The sequence below is a fragment of the Artemia franciscana genome, chromosome 11 (genome assembly GCF_032884065.1).
Source record: "Artemia franciscana chromosome 11, ASM3288406v1, whole genome shotgun sequence".
In the NCBI taxonomy this organism is placed as follows: domain Eukaryota; kingdom Metazoa; phylum Arthropoda; class Branchiopoda; order Anostraca; family Artemiidae; genus Artemia; species Artemia franciscana.
The window spans coordinates 31,289,274-31,302,176 of record NC_088873.1 but is presented as its reverse complement, the minus strand read 5'-3'; the positions used below and the strand labels follow the sequence as shown (position 1 = coordinate 31,302,176).

The 12,903-nt window shown below is 34.0% G+C and overlaps 1 protein-coding gene across 2 annotated transcripts in view; it reads left to right on the top strand.

Moving 5' to 3' along the window:
- Positions 1-12,903, top strand: part of LOC136033091 (A disintegrin and metalloproteinase with thrombospondin motifs like) — a 101,170-nt gene that overhangs the window by 72,843 nt on the left and 15,424 nt on the right. For both annotated transcript variants that reach the window (XM_065713699.1, XM_065713698.1), the window contains exons 9-12: positions 3,718-3,860; positions 7,292-7,347; positions 10,160-10,286; positions 11,904-12,068. In XM_065713699.1, coding sequence (XP_065569771.1) covers positions 3,718-3,860; positions 7,292-7,347; positions 10,160-10,286; positions 11,904-12,068 — 491 coding nt within the window. The remainder of the gene's footprint in view (positions 1-3,717; positions 3,861-7,291; positions 7,348-10,159; positions 10,287-11,903; positions 12,069-12,903) is intronic.

The following is a 12,903-nucleotide window of genomic DNA, read 5'->3' as shown; positions in this document are numbered from 1 at the left end:
TGAGCACGTGCTACAGTGCTACACATAATGAGATAGTGCTAAATTGGCACTGCCGTGCTTACGGTGGACGCACGGTAGAGAGCTCGCTGTTTTAATTTTTATACCATACAGCTCAACGTTACTTTGATTAGAAACGTTAATGTATCCACGTAAGACGTCGTGTTTTACATTTGCAAAGTAAGGCTTATATCATTTTTTTTTAACATGACGTTTTTCTGTTGCATTTTTATTCAATGTGTAATGTCAAAATTCATTTAATGTCAAATTCATCAAACAGTTCGTGGTAACGAACTGTAGTAAGGAGCGACCCGGCTCAATAGCAACCAAAACTCTAAAAAATCGGGTTTTGATGTCAATAGCTGCATCAAAAGAATCGCATTTTAATGCTGATTTTAAATATATAAATTTAATCAAGTTTAGTCTTACCCATCAAAAGTTACGAGTCTGAGAAAATTTGCCTTATTTTAAAAAATAGGGGAAAACAACCTCTAAAAGTCATAGAATCTTAACGAAAATCACACCATCAGATTCAGCGTATCAGAGGACCCTATTGGAGAAGTTTCAAGCTCCTATCTACAAAAATGTGGAATTTCGTATTTTTTGCCAGAAGATAAATCACGGGTGCGTGTTTATTTGTTTTTTTTTGTTTTTTTTTCCAGGGGTCATCGTATAGACCAAGTGGTCCTAGAATGTCGCAAGAGGGCTCATTCTAACGGAAATGAAAAGTTCTAGTGCCCTTTTTAAGTTACCAAAAAAATTGGAGGGCACCCTCCCACGCTCATATTTTCTCCAAAGTCAACGGATCAAAATTTTGAGATAGCCATTTTGTTCCGCATAGTCAAAAACCATAATAACTATGTCCTTGGGAATGACTTACTCCCCCACAGTCCCTGGGGAAGGGGCTGCAAGTTACAAACTTCGGCCAGTGTTTACATATAATAATGGTTATTGGGAAGTGTACAGCGTTTTCAGGTTTTTTTTTTTTGGTTGTGGGGTTGAGGGGAGGGAGCTATGTGGGAGGATGTTTCCTTGGAAAAATATGTCATGGGGAAACAGAAATTCAATGAAAAGGGCGGAGGGCTTTCTAAAATTACTATAAAAAAACAATGAAAAAATAAACATGGGAAAGTTTTTTCAATTGAAAGTAAGGAGTAACATTGAAACTTAAAACGAATAGAGATTATTACGCATATGAGAGGTTCTAAAAATACTTTAGCATAAAGAGCGAGGTATTTAGGAGGAGATAAATACATCGCTCTTTATGCTATAGTATTTTTAGTAATGTCAACTATTTATTCTACGGCCTTTCGGATTCAGGGGTTATTCTTAAAGAATTGGGACAAAACTTACGATTTAGCGTAAAGAGCGAGGTATTAACGAGGGTACAAACCCCCTCATATACATAATAAAAATTTAAGAATATAAAAGTTTGTTACGTAAGCTAATTCTTGAGTTACGTATATTTTTTACTAATAAAAACATTCGTTAAAAATTAAGATTTATAGCTGCCTTTTTATGTAATCGAAAAATTGCAGGGCAACTAGGCTTTCCCCACCCCTTATTTCTCAAAATCGTCTGATCAAAACTAAGAGAAAGCCATTTAGCCAAAAAAGGAATTAATATGCAAATTTCATTTAAATAATTTATGTGTGGAGAGCCAAAATCAAACATGCATTAATTCAAAAACGTTCAGAAATTACATAAAAAAACTAGTTTTTTTAACTGAAAGTAAGGAGCGACATTAAAGCTTAAAACGAACAGAAATTACTCCGTATATGAAATGGGTTGTCCCCTCTGCAATCCCTCGCTCTTTACGCTAAAGTTTGACTCTTTGCCACAATTCTGATTCTTAAAACAATTAAAAACTTTAGCGTAAAGACCGAGGGATTGCGGAGGGGACAACCCATTTCATATACGGAGTAATTTTTGTTCGTTTTAAGTTTTAATGTCGCTCCTTACTTTCACTTAAAAAACTAGTTTGTTTTATGTAATTCAGTACCAAAAATGACTAGTCAATTTCGATTTTTATTGTATTTTTCAGTTTCAATGCATTTTTAACATACTATTTCAAGGTCGCTATGATAACGCCTATTTCAAACAAGCGGTATTTGGTAAACTTCTGTAGTGTTGCCCGCTATTCCTGACAGTACTAATTTTTATTCTGCGCTTAAATTGATATTTAATGTCACTACATTCACGTTCTAGGAGAGCGGAGGGTAACCTTGACTTTCTAAAACATTTTTTCTAAGGTGTTTTACGATAGGAAAAGAAAGATCGCTCGGCCTTCAAAAAAGAAGAAAAAAGTCAAGACTTCTAAATTTTTACATTTTTTTCGGGGGGGGGGGGGGGGCTTTTAAAATCCATAGTTAGGATAATATGGGCTTCTCATCCAAAATCATACCTATAAATTTATAGTACACCTCTTTCTGTTCTATGAGTCCTGTGTATGGCAATATTTTTTTTGCCCTAAATGAGTGATATTCCGTTTCTGAGATAGGTGAAGAAAATGCAATATTTTTTGTCTCAAATTCTGTATCCAAATCAGTATCCTTCAAATATTGACACACGCCCCCCCTCCCAAAAATACCTCAACAAAGCCTAAAATCAGAACCCATTATGTGCCATTCAAGGGAATCAACCGGCTAAATGATTTCAAAGCCTTCACACAACCTTGCTGAATAAGGCAATCAGTTGATTTTGAGTAGTATGGCTAGCCACCGTGTTTGTACGTGAGCGATTTGTGGTATCTAATTTCTCTTTTTCCCATATTAGACTGAGCCAACTAAGCAGAGCTTAACATTCTCGGCTCCATATATGGATTAATTCGATAGAGCGATTACATTGCTCAAGAAAGTTAACCTGACGTCTGAATGTACTCTTAAATTAAATTCTTGTATGTCAGTCAATTAGGTTTGACTTTTCTCATTTTCTTTCTGCCTATACTAAGATTTACGTCAACAATTAATTTTTAACTATTTCTTGGTCTTTAAGTAAAGGGTTGGCAACACTGGTAGTTTAAGATTTGTCACACACTAAATTTGCTACAGACCTTTTAAACAGAGGATGTGTTTTATTTAGGTTTGATTTTAACCTTTATGCCTTGCATACGTCAAGCGGCAATTAGTTCTGATCTATCTTTAATATCAGATTATTTACTTTTCCCGTTTGTTCCAAGGTGTATGTCCGTTCGCCCATTCATCTGTAGCCTCAATAGGATATTTAGAAACAATATTCTCATTTGACTATTATTTACAAACCTTGTTTAAATATGCTATAAAACAACATTCTTAAGTTTTCCAGTTCAGTTTAAGTTTTGTAAGAGTTAGTTTACGTATTTAATCAACTTAAAGACTAGTTTCAAATTTGTCCCTAAGAATGTACTGTTGGATTTTGCCTTAAATGATCAGAGCTTTGAGAGTCCGAGTGGAAGTTTTCTCAAATATAACATGCATATACATTTTTCGGTTCAAAAGCAAATTTTCAGTCATAAACAAAATTTACAAGTCCAAATCTCTTAGGCCCACCTAAATACGGGTTCGCGACCCAATAATGAAAAATATGCTGATTTTGCCTATGGTATGGTTGAAGATTTTTTTTCCCATATTAATATATAAAAAAGATAGAAATCTGGCGTACTAATTTTTATGTCTGGGACTATAAAAGATTTGGATGCGGTTTTTAATCATTTGATTCTTACCTTCGACTAATTCCTTTCAGGGACGTGATGCTACTCCCTATTTTGAACAAAATCGAGTTGGAAGAAACGCAATCGACTCAACTGCAGCTCTCACAGATATGGGAAAGTACTTATTCCAAGAAAGAAGACTTCCCGTGTATGACATTGCTGTTGCAGTCACAAAGTAAGTGTTTCCCCTAGAACTTCGGTATGACAGTGCAATAATATAAGCCTTTTCAAAGCTCTCAAGCTTGAACCTTGTTAAAATTATTGTTGAAATTATTGCGCGGGACATATTATCTTGTAGACATGATTTTAATTGAGATGTTGCCGATACTATAAATGGGGTTGGCTAGAAAAAACAAAATCGGCGAACTGTATCGAGATGTAAGAAACTTACGGACTTTCATTACAATCTCAAAACTATCTACAAGACGAGGAGGATGTTCAGGTATGGTAAATGAGCCCCCCCCCCCCTAAAAAACTAGCATCGTAGAAAAGAACCAGCATTCGGAAAAGAAAAAAAACGACCCGTAAGTTGCCGCGTAAAAAATTGAATTCCTATTCTTTCTCAGATAGTTTACTATGTCTATGCAAGTCGTGCGTTTCAAAACATATTGTTGTTACTTTTTGGTTTCCATCGCCTTTCTTATAGACACCATGCCTGTCAGTGATGATTGTAAATAAAAAACCAAAAAATATATTTGCCTTCTACGATGGTAGATGAATACGGATCGACAGGTATCTTACTTTTTTCATGGAACGACCTTCTTCTGCTAAAGGTTACGCAGGTCAAACTTACAACACCAAATTCATCACACCTTCCCTGTATAAGGTAGCATCTTAATGCCTCATTGCTCTGTTTGGCAGTGGATTTTTTCTCATTTATAAATAAATGGCTTCAAAGTACAATCATGCCTCTAATCACATTTCATTACCAGAAAAAGTAAGTAATCTGACTGTGAAATCAGTACTCTTCCATGCCCTGTTGATTCTACCAAGCAGTGATTTTTATTAGATGTCGGATCATGGATAAAATTACTAAAAAAAAAAAATTTAGTTACCAACCGAAAACCATATTGATACGTATTGCCAATAACCAAAATGGGAACTTCGGATCAGACGTCTTGGCACCTGTTGTAATAATCGTTTGCCAAGAAAGGGATTTTCTAATTAAATTCACATCTAGTACACACTGATGCTAATACCGAACGTCAATTGTGAACTTAAAAAAACAATAAAATGTTTTCTGTCCAAATTTATTACGAAACCTTTAGAAATATCGCTGTGGTAACCATGTAAAGGCTTGTCAAGGATTACATTATATATAATTGGAGATATTAGAGTGAACATATTCTTTGACCGGATTGACGGATAAAAGAGCACGTTCTTTACTGGCAGGCAGAAATGGTGGCTCTAAGTTCAAATGAACAGGAAATGGGAACAGATCAAATAATTACCGCCACTTCACCCGTCTTGCTGCAGCTTCACATTGAAAAAATAGAGAGGTCAGTCTATTTAAGGCAAGGAGCCTACGCACTACAAGTTCATTCATGAAAAAATTTCAACTCTCTACATGAGAAAATTTCCTGCAGTTAGGCATTGCTAGTGTTGTTGAGTCTGAGATCTCTAGAAAAATTTTTCCCTCTTGTGCCCCATAAAAAACTATACAAAGAAACCCCATAAAAACCCACTCTTGCGTCCCATTGAATTGGCGTATATACATACAGTAGAATTAGTATGAAAAAAGGAAAGAAAAACAAACATCGGGGATAAATCACTAGAAGTTTGTTCCGGTCATAAGAAAGTAGTTTCTCGATAAGTCGAAGCAAGGCAGAGAAACTCGCGTGTTAGGTGATAATGAAGCAGAATTTATCAAAAAAAGTATCGTTTTAACTATTCTTGTCTTTATTTTCCCCGAATTCCAGCAAATGCTATATATGTTTTTTATTTGGCTGTTTTACAAGTACGGGCGTTGTAAGGGTAATTTGGCTAAACTAAACACTTAAGGTACAACTTGCTTATACGTCTGCCATTTAACTTTTGACGATGCATGACTCACACCAGTCAAAAATTGATACAGCTACCTCGACAAATGTCAAATCGTTGTTTTAATTGGCTTTATAATAGAGATAGAAGACTAAACAATTTAGTAGCGGTTCCAATTATATTGAAATAAAGACAGCAACATTTGGAATTGAGACTCCTATCGTTTCTAGATTTATGATATCAATTATAACTTACAAATAAGGCTATAAGATAATCTTTTTCAAAATTTAATTCAAATTTATAAGTTGTATTGGATACAATACTCGCAATGAAACAAAATTATAAATGGCTTTATTTGGTTAAAAGAAGAAAACAATTTGAAATATTCACCTGTCAATTCTAAAAGGACAGTAGCTTGAAAATTGTACAACAAATTAGCCGTAAAAATTCGCGCACAATTCCAAAATATTCGGTTTAATCTGTTGTTTGTAAAAATGAAGATACTATAAAAAAAAAATAACACGTTACCAAGAAATACCTTTGTTTTAAAGGTTGAATTTCGATTGGCTCATTCTTGCTAAATATATTACGTCCCGGCATACTGAGCGAGACTACTAACTTCTAAAAAAAGAAAAAAACGTCGTTTTTGAAGAAGAAGAAGTATATTAAAATTTAAGCACCTTTGTTGTGACTTTGAAAGTGAAGATACTCATCGGATCCATTTGTTAAATAACCCACCAAGAAGCTAAATCGAATAATCAGATAAAAAATCGTAAGAAAAAGCACTAAGGAAGATAAGTTGCAGGCTTTGGGTATGGTGCCATTCATATAGTAGAAAGTATTCATATTGGCTTCATTTTGCTTACCTCTTTGAGTCTGAAGAGTGCATTGAAGTAAATAATTTCTTAGACACACTGCCTTTGCACATAATATTAAAGTAAAATTGAACTATTGATAAACGGGTAAAATTCCTTATTAAGACTGAGTCATTAAAGATTTTAGCCTTGTTTAATGTTTTCATTTTGTTTTAATTATGGATTGAAGCACAATTCAGTACCACACTTCTAGTGTAAAGTCGCTTGGAAACATACATAATCTTACTGGCATCTGAATAGCTCGTTTTTCAACTTGATCTGCTGGAATACGATTTAACCCAAGTATGACTGGGACTCTCTGGTTCGGTTATAATGTCGAAAAAGATAAGCTATAAACTCTTGATGTTGAAACTGGATATAATATTGACTTGTTCTTTTGTTTTTACCGTCTGCATTCACAGGAAATCGGTCTCTGTCAACAGGGACCTTGTAACTAGGATAGATAACTTGCAAGAACGGTCTTAAAATTCATCATTGGATTTTTCTTTGCCCCAGGTCTGATCTTTGTCGTCGACAGAGAAATGGAAGTTGTTCTCAAGGAACTGCGGGTAAATAATTTGAGAATTGATTGCTATTCGGTGCTGGTATTGTACAAAGTGGGTGGGAATAAAATAACCATTCTGAAATATATTCCAACTTGAACGCATCTTTAAAACAATGTTTGGCTATCACTCATAGCTCTTAATATCTGTCGTGGAGTTTTTAGCTTTCACTGATTTTGTATGTCTTCTAATTTTTTTATCTTTCACAGATTAGACATGTGTAGACGAGAATTCCCTACTGATGACTGCAACAGAGGGACGGCTGGTAAGTGACCTTGACTGACTTCCCCAGCACAAAAGCATACTTCACGTTTATTTGAATTTTTTTTATACTTCTTTAAGTTTTCAAGAACAGAATTAAACTTATTTTCATTATTTAATTCATTATGGTGGGGCATTATCAGGCCAATATGTAGTTTTGAGTATCTACCCTCAAACGTAGCCTGATGTAAAATTCTCGGTATATACATTTTTTTTATATTGATTAATTGCGTTTCCAAACATTTTCAATATTCATTTAATCCAATTGATTCTATACGTTGTCTAAATTTCTAGTTGAAAAGTAGAGAAATTGCAGTTTCTCAATTATTTATTGATACTAAATTCATCAAATGCCGAAAAATATCTTTAATTAGTGGCATTGAAATCTACAATATCATGCGAATCTCTTATATCAACCCTAGTTTTTTAATTTCACTTTCTTTACGTTCAATGTCGACATATGGCTGCATAGTATATTTATAAACCACTTAATACCATTTATTTTCATTATTATGCAATGAAACTTTCTCTATTAATTTAAGTAATCTTTTTCTGTTAAACGAACGACATTTTATCTCATAAGCTCTGGCTGGTTGAATTTTATCCTAAGTTTCCTTCTTTTCATGTAATTAACTTTTTCTCATTCCTAGCCTAAAATTTTTTTTTTTTCAGAATTTTTGAATCTTATAATAATTAGGAGTTTTATAAAAACGATTTTGATGAATACGACAAAATCTTAGTTACAAATATGATTTATCATAAAATAATTGGAGAAACTTTTATAGTCAAGATGATATAAACAAATAATATAATTTTTTGGTATGATAATTCTGGATAATATTATTTATAAATGAAATGTTCTATTAAAATAATCGTACGGCATTTGGTTAATTACCGAGATTGGACATGAGCACGAAAACATTGTTGCTAATATAAAATTTTTTATTAAACAAATTCTTCATGCACTGTCAATTTTTCACTCTTGTTTACTCTGTCTTTTCTTTCAGTGACTTCGTAAAACAACAGCCCATACTGACAAATTCACTAGAGAATAGTTTGACATCTTGGTTACAAAATTTGTTTATCTACTGTTATTTAACGTTGACGCTGACAAATACAGATTAATTGTAACCAAAGTGACTAATTATTATTAAGATCTCAAGTCATACCCGTGAGAAGGACTAAATTTCAGACTCATTATTTGATTATTCACCTGAATATTAAATTTAAGTCTTTCATTTTAAAGGATCAAATATTATATTTTTTCAGTTAAGCTAAATAAAAAAAAATTGGGACAACTTGCTGCCAAAAAAAATCTTAAAACAAAATTCCGAAGATGACACATAGAAGACAAAACACTTAAGTTAACTTACCAAAAACTCTTCTAATGGTATGATCATTTTGCTTAGAACTGAGAAAGCAGTAGTGTTAATTCACGAAGATGTAGGGGGGAGGGAGGGTAAAATATATTTTTGATTGTGTTTTTTTTTCAATTTTTGCAATAAAAATACCGAAAAAGTCACTTTCAATGACCCCCTTCCTCTCCCCCCAAAATAAAAGTATATTGGCCTACATTTCTAAATTGCTCATTCAGTTTCTATGAGGAATAAAGGAAGTTACTAGTAACATAAGAGTTTCGTTGAAAGTTTTTCCAGTAGATCTCTGGAGTAGTCCGCAAAATAACTTCTTTCGGTAGTCCGCTGCTTTATCTATCCCTCCTAAAAAAAAAATAAAAGTTGTATATCGTGACCAAACTCTATAATTACAGGAAATGGGGTTGAATTAGGTTGTTTAAGTTACATCAACAGCTTAAACCTCCTGGATATGATCTCAAATATAAATAAATAAATATATGTGTAGTGCATTTATTGTATGATTTCCTTCATGATTGAATTGAAATAGACAGCTACAGCTAAACATAATATTGTAAATTGAGATACGAAATATTTCTTTTCATTAGGCCCTCCAAACGCAAGGACCCAATGAAGGCTTGCCAAGAGAGCAAAAAAATCAAGAGATCCTAAGAATATAGAAGTCTATTCTATTTCGGTACTTTAACTTAACTTAAGCAACACTTAAACTCGGACCCAGCGAACTATTTTTTCTGGCTTATTATTTCACTATAAAGACTGACCTACTCTTAACGTTTCCCAATCTTTATTCATCTTTTCTGTCATCTAAATTGACGTGGGTAACAACCTTTACTGTCTTTGGTTCGTCTGCTTGCTTTTTGAGGTTTGGTTTGCATGTTTATGTAAATATTGATGCTTCTTATAATATCTACCTAAGGTCAATGTTACCAATGTAAGTTTTCATCAATTTAAACCTTGCATAGTTTTATTTACAATCCTTGTTTATCAGATTATCAATCTTGTAAAATTTGTTTTACCGGTTTCATCTTTTTTTATTTTTGAAGTTACAAATTTGTTCTTTCATTTTCCCAAGTTTCTAAGCAATATAATCCAGGATTTATTTCTACTTCTAGCAAGGTAAATTGTAATTTGTGATACTGCCAAAGTTGGTCCTCTCGTGATGTAGAATTTTTGCTAATTTTTTGAGGGGTATCATATTGGGGATTGATCTTATATTATGGTTTTGAGCCCTATTTCTAGTTTTTTACTGCTTATTTTTTTTATTCGTGCGTAATGTCCTTGAAAGCTATTTCTTTTATTAGCCATTTATTTTTCATAGAAACCCTTTTTTAAGTCTTTCCTTCTATTACTCTTGTACCATAATTATTATTTTAATTTATTAGCCTCGGGGTCTTTTCAACTAGGAGTGAACAGCAGTATTTATTTGTTTGTTTTGGTTTTTAGGTTTTGCCTATGTGGGTGGTGCATGCGTTGTTAACAAACGTTTGGAAAAGGTCAATAGCGTCGCCATTGTTGAAGACACTGGAGGATTTTCTGGGATTATAGTTGCAGCGCATGAAGTCGGTCACCTGTAAGAATACTTTAACTTCTTTTTTAGTCATTTAAGGGAAGTAACAGGCTACTAAACTGTGCGGAATTTCTTCTCTTTTTTAAAATAGAATATTGATTTTCCTACATTTTATTTTTTTTATTTTTATTCTGAATTATTTATTCCGGTCTTAGGAAGATCTAAGTCAGGGATTATACAAAAAGATTTATAGTGCATTCAGTAATTCACGAAAATTTGAAGGTGGGCAGATTGTATTTTTCAAAATCTAAGGGGGTGGGGGGAGAATTTGCTGTTTTTTTCATTTGACCAACGGAAATACCAAAATTGTCATTTTCAATGAAAATACTCACAATAAAGGTATTTTTCAAAACCTGGGGACAAGGGACGCAAAAGAATCTAGGAAATACATGCACCCCTGTTTATGCCACTGAGAACATGTGTTTCACAATTTATTCCCCCCTTACTCAATTTAGAATAACTGGCACTTAGTGCCGAAGTCTTGAAGATGTAACTCTGCAAGCCTGGGTGACTTAGATAATATAAGAACTGGATAAAATTTAGCACATGTTAGCTAAACTCCTACATCATATACTAAACACACAATCAAACGGAAGACGGATCAAAGGACACTGGCAAACCGACGCGAGACATGGACAACCTATTGACATTAGACCTATCTTTAGCTGGTTGCTTGTCTTAACTCGACAGGAGTTTTCGCGGCTTTCTTTGACCTATGGAGAACATACCATTTAGACACACAGGAGGTCGAAAAGCTGATGTCCATTTAGCCAGTTAAATGGCGATTTGGGTGTGTTTGATGTTGCTGACAAGAGAAAATCAAATAAATATATTACTGACGGCATCAACATGTATGACATACAGAGAATACTATAGAAGTAGTCTGGAAGCATCACACCTCTGTGAGCATTCATCATGACCTCATCTCTTGTCTAATCTTTTGGTATCTCCACTGTGCCAATATCCAAGTTTTTTAAACCGTAAAATGAATACACCAATATTTAGAAATTCTGGGGAGGATTTGGGGTGGGGAATGAGTCTGAATTTAGATAAATTGTCTATTCTAGGTTTGAACATTAGGAATATTTTACTACTAATTTTTATCAATCAATTAGTTTAAAGGACAAAAAATGAATATTATTATAGGAATAACTGCCTAAAAGAAGACACATATCTGTGGTCAGGAAATGTTTTGTCCTTGCGAATATGAAAAAAAGTATTTCCCATGCATTTGTGTCTTTGCTTATGGAAATGTCTTTCGCAAAAAAGGTGAAAAATAGTCCATATTCTAACATGTATCAAAAGAAATCATTCGTAACATTACCAGAAAACTATACAATAAATCATGTATCTTGAGCAACTGTTTACGTCCCTCTATCTCCCTCAGGAATCTGCTCTTTGCCCAAATCTCCTTTGCCCAAAATGATAATTTAAACAATTAGTTGTTAAACTAAACTTCGTGTTTTTTTTTGTGCTTCTCAATTTCTTGGGTGTTTTTAATTGGGTAATTGGCAGATTTAATTGATGTACTCAATTGCCTCTAAATACCTATGAAAACTCCAAAAAGAAACCTCAGATTGTTGCCTTCATCCTGCAAGTTTTGATAACAACTTTTTTCAGACTTGGCTCAGTCCATGATGGATCTCCTCCTCCGAGCTATTTGGGAGGACCAGGAGCGACACGCTGTCGCTGGGAAGATGGATATATTATGTCGGATCTTCGCCACACTGACAGGGGATTCCGGTGGTCTCCTTGCTCCGTTTCTCAATTTCATCACTTTTTGAAGTAAGTAAAAGCTTTACTGTTGCTTATATCACACCTGTAAGTATGTTCCCTGTTCCACGAATTAAAACTTAAAGAGGTGTAAAAAATAAGTCAAGGTGCAAGGTGTTTTATGCAGATGAAAAAAGTTTGGAGGAATATTAAGCTAAGAATTCGAACTAAGACCTAAAAGCCAGAAGTCGGGGTAATGACAATGGTCAATCATAGCCCTGAAACCTGACTGTTTCGAAAAGTTAAGAAAGGTGTGCAGTATTTTCCATAGCAATGGCCTAGGGATATTTTTAGTCACTTGTTTGAATGACCGAATATCCAATAATAAGCTGAATGAAAAATAGGGTTTGATACCAGTTTCTTGGGATATGATGAAAGAAAGGCCAATATACGTGCGTCAGATTCTACGGAAAAAGGATGATAAGTTTCTAAAATTCGCGCTTTTTAGAAATTCATCGGCGGCCCAAGTAAAATCTGGTAGGAAGAGGTCATTAGTAAGGAATTTAGTGAAGTAGGATTTTCATGAAAAGTAGCACAGGGAGAACCTCTGGATTAAGGGGACCGAAGAGGAGGTGTGTTGCTATCAGGTGGCTTGAGGCTGTGAAATTCACTTCAGATCATTCAAACACTCAAATACACTGCCAAACATCAAAATATTTAGGGCAGCATTTCTACCAGCTGATTAGTGCATTAAAATAAAATCTAGTTATGAATTCCCTACTTTTTGTCTAAAAAACTTGACCAAATTGGTCTCTGAGACACACTGTCATCTAAGTGACATAATACCGTTAGAAATATCAAGCCGAATCAAATTTTAGTTGCAAATAGACACCTAGACCAATTGCTA